This window comes from Dendrobates tinctorius, unplaced genomic scaffold (genome assembly GCF_039654945.1).
Source record: "Dendrobates tinctorius isolate UK_male_01 unplaced genomic scaffold, ASM3965494v1 ptg000203l, whole genome shotgun sequence".
In the NCBI taxonomy this organism is placed as follows: Eukaryota; Metazoa; Chordata; class Amphibia; order Anura; family Dendrobatidae; genus Dendrobates; species Dendrobates tinctorius.
The window spans coordinates 12,623,036-12,636,656 of NW_027361870.1; the positions used below are offsets into that span (position 1 = coordinate 12,623,036).

At 46.0% G+C, this 13,621-nt stretch overlaps 1 protein-coding gene across 1 annotated transcript in view; it reads left to right on the top strand.

Moving 5' to 3' along the window:
* ESF1 (ESF1 nucleolar pre-rRNA processing protein homolog) overlaps positions 1-13,621 on the top strand; it is a 65,789-nt gene that overhangs the window by 21,335 nt on the left and 30,833 nt on the right. The window contains exons 5-9 of the mRNA XM_073553811.1: positions 130-230; positions 2,173-2,325; positions 4,078-4,192; positions 4,987-5,131; positions 7,044-7,205. Of these exons, the coding sequence (XP_073409912.1) occupies positions 130-230; positions 2,173-2,325; positions 4,078-4,192; positions 4,987-5,131; positions 7,044-7,205 (676 nt within the window). The remainder of the gene's footprint in view (positions 1-129; positions 231-2,172; positions 2,326-4,077; positions 4,193-4,986; positions 5,132-7,043; positions 7,206-13,621) is intronic.

Consider the following 13,621-nt stretch of genomic DNA (forward strand, 5'->3'; position numbering starts at 1 on the left):
CTCCATACATGCCTAAAACTTTTGCACAGTACTGTACATGCCAGCTATGTATACATGATAGTCAGTAGAAATAGCATCATCTCCATGCTTTACTTTCTGATGTTTATACACTCTATACAAATCCTACAGATTTACCCATCAGAATTTGGAAAAGAAAGATTAAAAGAGGAAGGACTTCACGGACCTTCAGAACTAAAGAACGTCTCAGAGGATGTATCAGAAGAAAAATTGTAAGTGTCCTTAAAACTTTTTTCCATCTAAAAAATGAAAGCTGCTTCTCCACAAATCTGAAATATAGAACTTGACACTTCATTTTGCACTTTAGCTTGTTAAAAAAGGTTTTTCTACCTTCTATCAGTCAGTGAAAAACAGACAGATCTGAGTGCGGTCTGATTTCCTTGCAGAGTTTGATCCGACACTCTGATCAATATTGGACATGTCTCTGCGATTTTACAGACCACTCGGTCCACAAAAAAAATCACTGACCTGTGTGCAGCCCCGTAGATGGTCATAGGTATGAGCGCTATCTGTGAAAAAATGGATAGTATTTGTATGTGAAAAACTGACGTGTGAATGAGGCCTCAATCGTCACCGATTTTTTTTTTTTTTTTTTTTTTCCTTTTTCTTTTTCTTTCTCATTATTGAAAACCTGATGAAAATCACTGATGAAACTTGGTCCGTACATGAAAAAAACTGATGTCTGAATGAGACTTTGCTTTATTTATTGTTACTGCTAATTTATCAGCGGTCATGGTGGCGGCTCAGTAGTAGCACTAGTGCATTTAGTACTTGGACCCAGGGTTGCATAAGACAAAGAAACACATTATTTTCTCTACATATTAATAGGTCAATCAACTGTTAACCCTGCCCCTTAAAGGGAATCTGTCCCCCCTTTTTTGAGATATCCTATAATGATATCATTCAATTGTGTGTCACATAAGGATTCTCTTAGTACTTTTGCTTCCCCCTGACCCCGCACCTTTCATGCATAAATACCTTTTTTATATCGGTTCAGATGTATGTAAACTGCCGCTGTCCGGTCTGCTGGGCGGGGCTTATTCAACTACTCGCCCCTCCCTGTCTTGCTCTACGCATTTCTTCTTGTGTAGAGCAAGACAGGGAGGGGGGGAGCAGTTGAATAAGCCCCGCCCATCGGACCGGACCGTGGCAGTTTACATACATCTGAACCGATATAAAAAAGGTATTTATGCATGACAGGTGTGGGGTCAGGGGGAAGCAAAAGTACTAAGAGAATCCTTATGTGACACACAACTGAACGATATCATTATATGATATCGCAAAAAAGGGTGACAGATTCCCTTTAAAGGGGTCTTTCCATCTCAGCCACTGGTGTACACAGACAGAAAAGGGCCCCTGTGCAAGAATAATATATGGGCCTTTTGTAGCCCAAGAGCTCCTAAAAATGCTAAATTGCACCTGCTTTGTAGGCAGAAAGGGGCCCCCTCACCTCTTGGGACCTTGTGCGGCTGCACAGGTTGGACCACTGATATATCCATCCCTGATCTCAGCCGTGAATACCTGCCTATGTGCTGTGTTGGTTTTGTGGTTTTCATTAGCTTCTGTGCAAGATCCAGAAATGGCATAGCACAGCACAATCTTGACCATTGTTTTAATGAGCAAGCGTGCTGAAATACAATAATAACACCTATACTCTCTTGTAGTTTCAGCGCCGTTCCAGCGTTGTCGGCACTGGCTCTCCTAGGGATCACTTGACATTGGCCACAGGGATTGCATGACATAACAATCAGCAGCTGCTTTACTCTACCCACCTTAGGATGTATCGCCTACATCCAGAGGAAGTGAGTGAGCAGCAGCTTTGACTTCCTCCAGATGCATGTGATTTATTCAAAGTATTTTGGCCTCAGGCATTGCATGACATAATGTCACACGATCCGAGGGAGAGTCAGTGTTGACACTGCCAGACCTATACCGGAGGTGAGTATAGGTGTTATTATTTTACTGGGGGCAAACAAAGGGATTGAGAAGTGGTTGTCCAAGTAGTGCACAACCTCTTTAACTAATGAAATTGCAAAATTTACTTCATTTCTACTAAGAGGGGAATTAAGGATATAACTGTGTGTATAATGATGGAAAACGGATGCTGTAAGGGAGGCTGAATGTTTCTGTGACATTTCTACTTCTCGCCCTCAGACTCTTCAAGGAGAAATTACGTGAATACCAGTTTAAACGTCTGAAATATTATTACGGGGTGGTAGAGTGCGACACCCCCGAGACCGCCAATAAAATCTATGAGGAATGTGATGGACTGGAGTTTGAAAGGAGCTGTTCATTTGTGGATCTGAGGTAAAATATCGTTATGTTGTTTTTTTGCTATGTCAGAAATTTTGATCAGTGAGCATCCAGATGCCGAGACCCCTACTGATCACTGAGCACTGCAACCCTTTATGCCTGTTGGCCCTTCTTGATTCTTCGATGAGCAAAGACTATGGATTTAAAGAAAGTCCAGGCAGAGGGAACAGAAGGAAAGCTGAGCGCTGTGCCACTTAGTGTCTGGTCACCTCTCCTTGGTGTAGGTGGTGTATATGCTCTTCTCTGAATCCACCGCTTCCACCGTTCTCTGAGGAAAGCTGAGCAGAGCAGAATGGTGGCCCAGCGCTCATATGTTGATGTATGTATTCTGCCAACTATGTTTTTCGGGGGGAGCCGCTCTTAAAGGGAATGTCTGCGCTGCGCTTCCTTTCATCAGGAGTGCACAGCTCGTAGCTTCCAGCGTTGTAAGAGGTGGTGTATTCGTATAGATTGACAGTTTTGATGAGCGTCTTAGTCACTCCACTGGTCCAAACGAAGCGCTCTTTCGGTTTGATAGCTGAAGCAGCTTTGCCTCTGCAGCATGGGACAAGCATAGGGGCCTGTAAAACGCAGCACCTGCAAGTGGGACTAGCTCTTAATCGGGGTAACCGACCACTCTGAGAATGACAGGGGTGGTTGGTTAAAGGGAACCTGTCACCAGGTTTGTCCCATATGAGATAAGACCAGTACTTTTCAGCCATGGTATGCAGCATTCTAATATGCTGTATATCTTCCCCTAATCTGGCCTGCAATAAAAGAAAAACACGGGGCGGTTGGGTCTGATGGGAATCACTGGGTTTTTGGCTCGGTGCCTTTCTTTTTCTGGCGATGCCAGCCTCCTTCCTGCTTCGTGTGGATGATAAATCCTACGTCATCCACACAGTGTTCCCAGCATCGCCATCTTCAGCAGGCATACTTCTCTCTACCCTGTGGAGGGCAGAGCAAAGTAATGCAGTTCACATGTGCAGGAAAAGGCCAAAGAGCCCTGGCGCATGCGTACTGCAGGACTGTACTCTGGGCAGAGAAGTACTCCTGCTCAGGAGCGCGATGTCGGGGAGACTGTGTGGATGACGTTAGGATGCGTCATCCACACGAAGCACGAAGGAGGGTGGCATCGCAAGAAGAAGGGAGGCACTGTACATAGACCAATGATATCCCTCAGACCAGATCGCCCTGTAGGTGAGTATTATCAAAAGGTCTTTTTCTTGTCTTGCAGGTCGGTTGGGAGCATATGTACAGTATATTAGAGTGCTGTATATCAGGACTGAAAGGTGGTGGCCTTATCTCACATGGGACAAAGCTGGTGACAGGTTCCCTTTAACTAGGCAACAAGCAGTACGCTATTAAATTAAAAATTCCTCCATTCTTGAGAACAAGGACATTTTTTGATAAGAAACAAATTGCAAAGCTGCTTGTTTTTTACAAGCATATTCCAATTTTACCCACATAAGAATGATACAACCTATTTTACTCTCTAGAAACAAAGGGGCATCGATTCTCAGAGAAACGCAGCTGCCCCTTTATGTAAGTGGTTGATGGGAGTCTCCGTACCTGGGACCCTTGCAGACCAAAACTTATGACATGTCCTTAGGATATATATTAGAATGATAGGTTCCCTTTAGGAGCTGAAATCTTTCAGTATGCATTCAAGGCTCAAAGTGCTTTAATTAAATTTTCAGTGAGTAACACAGAAATATGGACATCAAGTTGTTTTTTCATCGGGCTCCTGTCTCTTCCTTTTTCCAGGTTTATTCCCGATGATGCACAGTTTAATGATGAGCCTAAAGACTCTGCCGTGGACGTTGACCTCTCTGCTTATAAACCAAAATATTTCACAACTGCAGGCGTTGTAACGTCTAAGGTGCGTCTGGGTTTTGCTGTTCAAGCTTTCATTAGCCTGAAGGGTGACATATATATTGATATACACATTATATATACACATGTTTGTGCATATTCATAGCTTTTTGGAATAAATAGGTAAGTTATTCTTTAAAGCACACCTGTCATTTCATGCAGGAATAACACTATGTCAGACCATTATATACAGAAACCTGCATCCTGCATTTTTACCCAGTTTTCCGTACTAGATACTCAATTGTTAGTTTTCAGTTGTCTGTGAGCTAGTGTGTGGAGACTAACTGCGATGAAGTGTCTCATACATAGCACACACAGTCATGAAGGATTCCTACACTCCTGTCTGTATGCAACAGTTCTGATCATTGTAGCTGTGAATCCAGCATGGGGTAAGCTTTACTCTTACAAAACAAAGACATGCTGTTGCTTTATAGTATCATTCCTTTTCATTTTTCCATCTACATAAACTTGAGTAGGCCGTTGGAGGCGATCTATCTTGTTTGATGGATTCGAGATTGAATGAAGTGAATTAAGAGTTCTGGATGTCAGGGTGTCTGATGAGTGGAGAAAGAAATTGTCACTGATAAGATGTAGTACACATCTTCTTATATTCACTTGTTCTTTTGATTCATGCAAAGTTTGGTGAAAGGACAGTGTCCAAGTAACTTGTAATCTCTTGGGTCAGTAACACAGTCAATAGCCTAATTGGGTGAAATAGCCTTTTTATTTCACTATTTAATGTGATAGAGATTTGCCCATCTACACATCTGTTTGTCTAAAAAATGTTTCATTTATTTTTAGGTGGAGCTGACGTGGGATGAAACTGATCAGGATCGAGTCACAGCTTTAAATAAACCTTTTAAAAAAAGTGAAATCCTAGACATGGATTATCAGGCGTATTTAGCATCCTCTAGTGAAGAAGAGGAGGAGGAGGAGATTGCACAAGGTACATACTGAAAGAAAATCCATGAGGTCCCTACTGGACCTCTGTGTACCTCACATCACATACTGAGGGGTTTAATTCACTTGGAATACACAGAAAAATTATGGCCTGCTCCATCATAATCCTTACCTAAGGAGCTCAACAGGGGCTGTATATAAATGCACTCTCTTCCGTGCTCCATGTGTGAGTCTAGACGCTCCTTACAAATGCCCAGTTAGGTTCTGAAATGAAAACCAAAGAAACGAGCCACAGCGTAAGCTGAACACGTGCAAGCGTAAGAGCAGATTCACACGGTGGACATTTCACAGACAAAACCCCAAGAGAAACCAAAGTGAGCACATGCCTTAGTAAGTAAATAGTAATAGTACATGAAAATAACATAGGGTACTTAGTCATCACTATTTTGATCAGAACAGCGTAAAAGCCGTCCCACCGCTACAAGGTGTACCCAGTTGCGACGGTCTTGTCTTTAGTATTAAAACCTCACCATGTGCCAACCGACCTCGATGTGCATGAGGGCTGAGCAGGACAGGACCCTGACTAGTTCACCTGTCCATGGAAAGCTATATAGATGACGTGCCTAGCTCAGAAGGGGGATCTCGCCCCTGTTTGTGCAAAGTAGAAAAAAAAACTAAAACAAAACCATGGACAGATGTCAGAACTAGTCAGGCTCCTGTCCTGCCCTGCCCTTATTCACATTGAGGTCGGTTGACTCCTAGTAAATAGTGATGAGCGAGTGTGCTCTGATTGGGTGATATCTGAGCATGCTCGTGTGCTAATAGAGTGTCTTCGGCGTGCTCGAATACTATGTTCGAGTCCCCATACCTGTATGTCTCGTGGCTGTTCAACAGCAGCAACACATGCAGGGATTTCTGGTTTGTTAGGTAATCCCTGCATGTATTACGACTGTCAAACAGCCACGATACATGCAGCATTGCATTCGAGCACGCCGAAGACACTCTTAGCAGCCGAGCATGCTCAGATAACACCCTATCAGTGCATGCTCACTCATCACTAATAGAAAGTTTTTAATACTAGAGACAGAACAGTGGTGGTGCGATGGATTTTACGCTGCTTCGACCAAATAGCAGTAACTGAGTACCCCATGTTATGTACATGTACTATTACTATTTACTTACTGCAGGGTATTTTCTCCTTTTGTTTTCTTCTTAGGTTCTGAAATTAGCAGGGCGACATGCAAAGAAGTGGGAGAAATAGTTTACACCTAAGGCGTGACACTTCTTCTTTAAGAAGTCTTTCCTCACATCGTAGTTTTCACCTCTCCTGTGGATAGGATAAATGTTCAATCCCCACAGTCTCATAAACGGCGCTCCTAAACCCTTTGTTCTCCAATATGGACTGACGGTCAAATAGTGCTCCTAGGTTCCCGTCATCCCCATACACATTGAATGCTGCAACATGGAGCATGCTTTGCTGCTATTCTATTCCAGGTCCTCCTCCCTGCAACCGTGTAGTATGTGAGACACTAGTTATCAATGGGATCTCCAGTGATCAGACATGTATCCGTTTTCCGATAGATAGATGATAAACATTGGTTAGGGAGCAAGAGTGCAGCTACACTGTGGGGCTGGCCAGGCGTGCCATTGCCAGTGCATTTGTGTTTCTCAATTGTGCGCCCATTGGTGGGCAGAGCTTTAGACGCGCAGCCAGGCACAAAGTGCGGCCACAGGACCCTCGGGGTCTTGTCAGCAGTTTACAGCATACAAGGTCTCAGTGCCACTTGGAAGCTCCAATTCTACAAAGAATCCAACATGATTGATTTTTATCCCCATTTCAGGTATCCTGGTAATGAATTTCTGGGTAACAAATCTCTGATGGGCTGTCGTATACCTTCCGTGAAACATTTCAATTGGAAATTTTTAATGTTTTGGGGGGTCTTTTTTGTTACTTTTAGAAACTGAAGTGTCTGCAAAGCCTGAAGATACAACATCTAAAAAAGGTCCGAAAGACGACGACGAGCAAATCCAGCGCTACAGGCAGCTGCTGAAAGGTATCCAGGAAAAAGAGAAGAAACAGCAGGAAAAGGATATAGAAATGGAAGTGAAATGGGTCCCGGGTAAGTGAGTTTGGTTCTTTCGCCAACATTCAGAATAATGTGGAGCAATGCAACAAATCGCCACCGAGAGGCACTATCACCCTGTGGTGTGAAGACGATATAAAGTCCTCACTTGTATGGCCGGTTCTAGCCACAGGACATAACAGAGAAGGGTACAGGTGCCAAACGGAGCGAAGGTGCTAGCAAAGACCACCAGAGAGGGAACCAATTTTAAGGATCCTCAAATTTAAGAAATATAGTGATAGTAACCTGGTTTAGGTTCACTTCGCTTCATTTTGAGCTATAAATTAAGGACCTGATTCAGTATTTTTTTAAGTTGCTTTTCTTTTTTTATCTCATGGTATTTATTGACTTTTATTGTGTCAAGTTCTTCAAAATGGCACCACCGGTTCATGACTTTCACGCAAAATCAAAAATGTTCTCTATTTTTGTGTTTTAACCTGTTTTGGGACCCTTTTGTTTTCTCTAAAAAGTCAAATGTTCCTCTAAAATGTCTCACTGGGGTATATATGCACCAAAAGTTTATGATTTTCTATAAAGTTGCAAGTGATAAATCTGCCAAATACATTTGAAAAACAATGACAAACATAAAAAAAAAAGAAACAAAAAGATGAGAACACATAAAATGGACTTGGAGGCCACACATTTAAAGAAGGATAAGGCCCAAATGAACAACGCCAAAAACTAGACAAAAAAAAAAAAGGCGGAAATTCAATATTGAATTGGGCACCATGTTTTACATGGGCTCCTTTTTTTTTTTTTTTTTCCTTTCAAAGTAATTCATTTTATTTCACTGTCTCTTTCTAAATTTTACACATAACTTTGTCAGAGAGTCTTAAATCAGTAGATGGATGGTTCTTTTTTAGAAAATTTTCTTTCCCAGAACGTCCCTCCTGACAACACAACAGGACAAGAGTTAGTCCTTCTCATCCTGTACGGACAGGAAACACAAGAGTGGTTAAACGCTTTCCCACTTCACCTCACTGTCATTGTTTTTCCTGTCCCTAGCGGGACAGATGCAGGAGAGAAGTGTGCATTGGTGCAAGTATTACTTTGGAGCTCAGGGGGATCTGAGGGGATTCATCTTTTCCCTTCCCTCTGTGAAGAGGCTCTGAGCTGATACCTCGCAGTGTAGGGGGTCCCTCAACCAGGTCAGTAGAGCGGGAAGCTTCTCTGTGGAGGGTGTGATAAAACACTCCGGGATCGCCTTTGCTGGGGTCAAAGGTCACGTGCGTTCAGCATGAAACTCAGGCGCACAGCCGGGGTCCGGGTATAACTGACACTGGGTCAGGTTTATTAATGGTGAAAGCAATGCATAAAGAAAAAAAAACATAAAACAAATCCTTGCCTGTCCGGCACTAACTAAACAAGGTACAACCTAACTACCAACTGGCGGGCTTCTCCCGTCCAGCCAAACCACAGTTGCAGTGGGCACTGCTTTCACTCACGTGTGTCTCTCACACAGACAGGCTCTCTGTGTTCCCAGGCTGAGACACACAACCACCTGGCATCCTTTTATATCCGCATCCCATTATTCATTAGTAACTAGGTGATATACTGACCAGATTAGGCCACATAGTAAAGGTATCTGGGCGAGATATACCTGCCCTCATCCACTATTCCCACATGATTCTCACATATCCCCCCAACCCCCCTCTGCTCAGACCACTCCGGTCGATCAATGACACCCGCCAAACAGTGCACTCGGGACAGGGCATCTGCATTCCCCATCTGTACCCCTGGGCGGTGCTCCACCGTAAGTGTAGGCCTGCAGGGCAAGGAACCACCGGGTCACCCGGCTATTCTGTTCCTTGTTCAAGTGCATCCACTTGAGTGATCAGCCTGAACTTTCGGCCCACCAGGTAATATTTGAGGGCCTCTAGAGCCCACTTAATGGCTAGGCACTCTTTTTCTATGACTGCATACTTTTGCTCATGTTCGTTCAGCTTCCTGCTGAGATAGAGGACTGGGTGTTCCACTCCGTCCCTCACTTGTGACAGTACGGCCCCAATACCGGTATCAGAGGCATCCGTTTGTACCACAAACTCGCTGCAGAAGTCTGGAGTCACCAGTACTGGTTGAGAGAAAAGTGCCCGTTTTAGGCTATGGAAGGCTTCTTCAGCCACTAAACTCCCATTTAATCATGACGGAGTCTTTCCCTTTTGTAAGATCTGTCAGGGGGGTAGCGATGGCTGCAAAATTGGGTATGAACCGGCGATAATAGCCGGCGATCACCAGAAAGGCTTGTACCTGCTTCTTGTTGACAGGTTGCGGCCAGTCCTGAACCGCCTGAATCTTATCAAGCTGGGGTTTAACAATACCCCTCCCAATTACATACCCCAAATACCGGGCTTCTTCTAGCCCGATGTGACATTTCTTGGGGTTCGCTGTTAGTCCTGCCTCCCACAGGTCGTCAATCACAGCTTGTACTTTCTGGAGATGAGTTTCCCAGTCCAAGCTGTAAATGACAATGTCATCCAAATAGGCCGAAGCGTACTGCCTATGTGGCCTCAGGACTCGATCCATCAGTCTCTGGAAGGTCGCCGTGCTCCGTGCAGTCCAAACGGCATATACACATACTGAAATAAACCTTCCGGCGTAGCAAATGCCGTCTTTTCTCTGGCAGCCTCCGCCAGAGGGATCTGCCAATACCCCTTTGTTAGGTCTAGGGTCGTAATATACCGGGCTTTTCCTAACCGATCTATTAACTCGTCGACCCGGGGCATAGGGTAGGCATCAAATTTTGAGACCGCATTCAGTTTCCTGAAGTCATTGCAGAGCCGGATGGTGCCGTCCGGTTTAGGAATTAGCACAATCGGGCTGGTCCAAGCACTGTGCGACTCCTCAATGACTCCTAACTCTAACATTGCCTTCACTTCTCGGGAAACGGCTTCACGGCACGCTTCCGGGATTCGGTAGGGTTTTACATGAACTGTGACACCAGGTTCCGTTACGATGTCATGTTTCATTAGCGTAGTCTGCCTGGGTTTTTCTGAGAAAAACTTTTGGTTGTGAAGTAGAAACTGCCTGACCTCAGTCTTTTGCCGCTCCTAGAGAGTCTCTGCAACCCGTACCTCCGGTACGGTATTCGAGCAGACGGGCCGGGCCAGCTCCGCTGACAAGGCAGACCGATCCTTCCAGGGTTTTATCAGATTTACATGATAAATCTGTTCAGGTTTCCGTTTACCTGCCTGGTATACTTTGTAGTTTACTTCACCAACTCTTTACTTGATCTCAAAGGGGCCCTGCCACTTTGCCAGGAACTTACTGTCCACCGTGGAGACCAGGATCAACACCCTATCTCCGGGTGCAAACGTACGGATCTTGGCGCCCCTATCATAGATTCTTTTTTGGGCTCCTTGAGCCTGCATCATGTGTTCTTTGACGATAGGCATAACAGCCGCAATACGGTCCTGCATTTGTGTGACGTGATCTATCACCGTTTTAAACGGAGTGACCTCACCCTCCCAGGTTTCTTTTGCGACGTCTAACAGTCCGCGAGGACGTCGGGCGTACAATAACTCGAAAGGCGAGAATCCTGTGGAAGACTGGGGTACTTCCCTGATGGCAAAAAGCAAATACGGAAGTAAATGGTCCCAGTTCTTCCCATCCTTGTCTATCACCTTTCTCAGCATCTGCTTCAGAGTTTTATTGAACCGTTCGACCAACCCGTCTGTTTGAGGGTGATACACAGATGTGCGTAACGGTTCGATTTGTAACAATCGGCAGAGCTCCTTCATTACCCTGGACATAAAGGGGGTCCCCTGGTCGGTGAGTATCTGTTTTGGTATACCGACCCGACTAAACACATGCACCAGTTCCTTGGCAATCGTCTTGGTGGCTGTGTTACGCAAAGGGATGGCCTCCGGGTAACGAGTGGCATAATCCAAGATGACCAGGATATGTTGGTGTCGACGTGCAGACCGTGGAAGGGGCCCAACTAAATCCATCCCAATCCTCTCAAACGGGACTTCAGTAATAGGTAGGGGTACCAAAGGGCTACAGAACCGGGGCTTAGGTGCAGAGGCTTGGCAGTCAGGACAAGACTCACAATATACACGAATATCGTGATGCATGCCTGGCCAAACAAAACAGTGTAATATCCTTTCGGTGGTTTTCTGGACTCCCAGGAGGTGACCTCCCATCACATGTCCGTGGGCCAGGTTCAGCACCTGCCGCCGGTAGGGTTTTGGCACGACTAATAGTTGCACCGTGTCTACCCCCTTTTTCTCTATCTGATAGAGTAAATCATTCTCCAGAACCATGTAAGTATATGCCAGCCTAGAGCCAGGTTCTATGGGTACCCCATTTATCACTTTTACATTTGTCCTAGCCTGAGAAAGGGTAGGATCCTTTATTTGCTTGCTTTGGAAGTCATCTTTCTCAACTTCTAAATCCGGCAAACGGCTGTCGGCCTCCTCCTCTTCCCCGGGCTCCTCTGTATCACCCGCTATGACTGAAAACGGGAACTGCAGGTCATTTCCAGCAGACTCTTCCCCCGAGTCTTCCGGGGAGACCTCTTCCAGGGGTTCGGGACCCACACGCGCCCTGGGAGAAGAATCATGTACACTATTACCCTGAGGTATCAACTGATTCTCCCACAATTGCCCGAAGTGGGGAAAATCCCGGCCCAGGATAACATCATGCAACAAGCCGGGACGAGTCCCACTTTATGTTGCACAGACCCATAGGAAGTAGTAATGCATATGACCGTGGTGAGGTACGAACAGGTGTCTCCATGCACACACGTTACAGAAAATTTGTCTGATGGTCCAGTCGGGGCTGACACCAGACTGGCCTTCACCAGAGTCACCACACTTCCCGAGTCTAACAATGCCACCACATTTTTTCCATCAACAGTTAAATCACACAAGTGTTTCTCCACATCCTTTTGACCAGCATTCACACTCCCTACCCGTGCAACCATAGACATGCGGTTTTTAGAGTCTGTGACGTCGCACTGCATGGGTTCAGTCGTGAGCGGACAGTTGGCAACAATGTGTCCCATCTCTTGGCAGCGGAAACACCTAACGGGCCCCTTGCTTAGACCATAGTTCGTTACTCTCGGCCTCGCAGTGCGGGCAGTACCATTTTCCTCCCTCACTGTCTTAGGGATTTTTCCTTCTCCCCTACTCCCTGGAACAGTCTTACCCGTTCCACGTGGAGATGATGAAGAACGAGGTGGGGTAGCGTCGTCTCGGAGTCCTTCCGCCACGGAGTAACGTTCAACCAGATCCACCAGTTGATCTGCCGTCGTAGGATTTCCATGGCTTACCCACTTCCTCAGGGCTGGCGGTAGCGCTCTCAGGTATTTGTCCATGAAGACTCTCTGGATTATCTCTGGCGCTGTCAACACCTCGGGTTGTAGCCACTTCTTCGTCACGTGGATCAGGTCGAACATCTGTGACCGCGGTGGTTTATCCGGCTGATAAGTCCATTGATGCACTCTCTGTGCACGGACAGCGGTCGTCACTCCCAGCCGGGCCAAGATCTCGGCTTTCAGTTTCTCAAAGTCCTGCGCGGCTTCAGGTTCTAAGTCATAATAAGCCTTTTGGGCTTTACCGGAAAGAAACGGGGCAATCATGCCGGCCTATTGTGCCTTCGGCCATTTTTCTCGCACCGCCGTCCGTTCAAACGTGGTCAGGTATGCCTCGACGTCATCTTCGGTCGTCATCTTCTGCCAGTACCGACTCACGTGAATCACTCTCGACTCGGCTTCCAGGTTAACCTCGGGTAAGCTTGCCAAGCGCTGCGCCACCTGCTGGAGAAGCGAACGATCGGTAACTGTCATGTCCACCAACTCCTTCAGCTGGGCCATCATCACCCGATTAGCGTCTTGCTGGACAGCGGTGGACTGTACCAGCGCTTTCACCACGTCCTCCATGCTCATGCTTCCCACGTGATGCCCGCGTTCTCCACCACAATGTGATAAAACACTTCGGGACCGCCTTTGCTGGGGTCAAAGGTCACGTGCGTTGAGCATGAAACTCAGGCGCACAGCCGGGGTCCGGGTATAACTGACACTGGGTCAGGTTTATTAACGGTGAAAGCAATGCATAAAGAAAAAAAACATAAAACAAATCCTTGCCTGTCCGGCACTAACTAAACAAAATACAACCTAACTACCAACTGGCGGGCTTCTCCCGTCCAGCCAAACCACAGTTGCAGTCGGCACTGCTATCACTCACGTGTGTCTCTCCCACAGACAGGCTCTCTGTGTTCCCAGGCTGAGACACTCACACAACCACCTGGCATCCATTATATCCGCCTCCCATTATTCATTAGTAACCAGGTGATATACTGACCAGACTAGGCCACATAGGAAAGGTATCTGGGCGAGATATACCTGCCTTCATCCACTATTCCCACATGATTCTCACAAGGGGTTTCTGCATCACGCTGCATCCCCTGGGCGC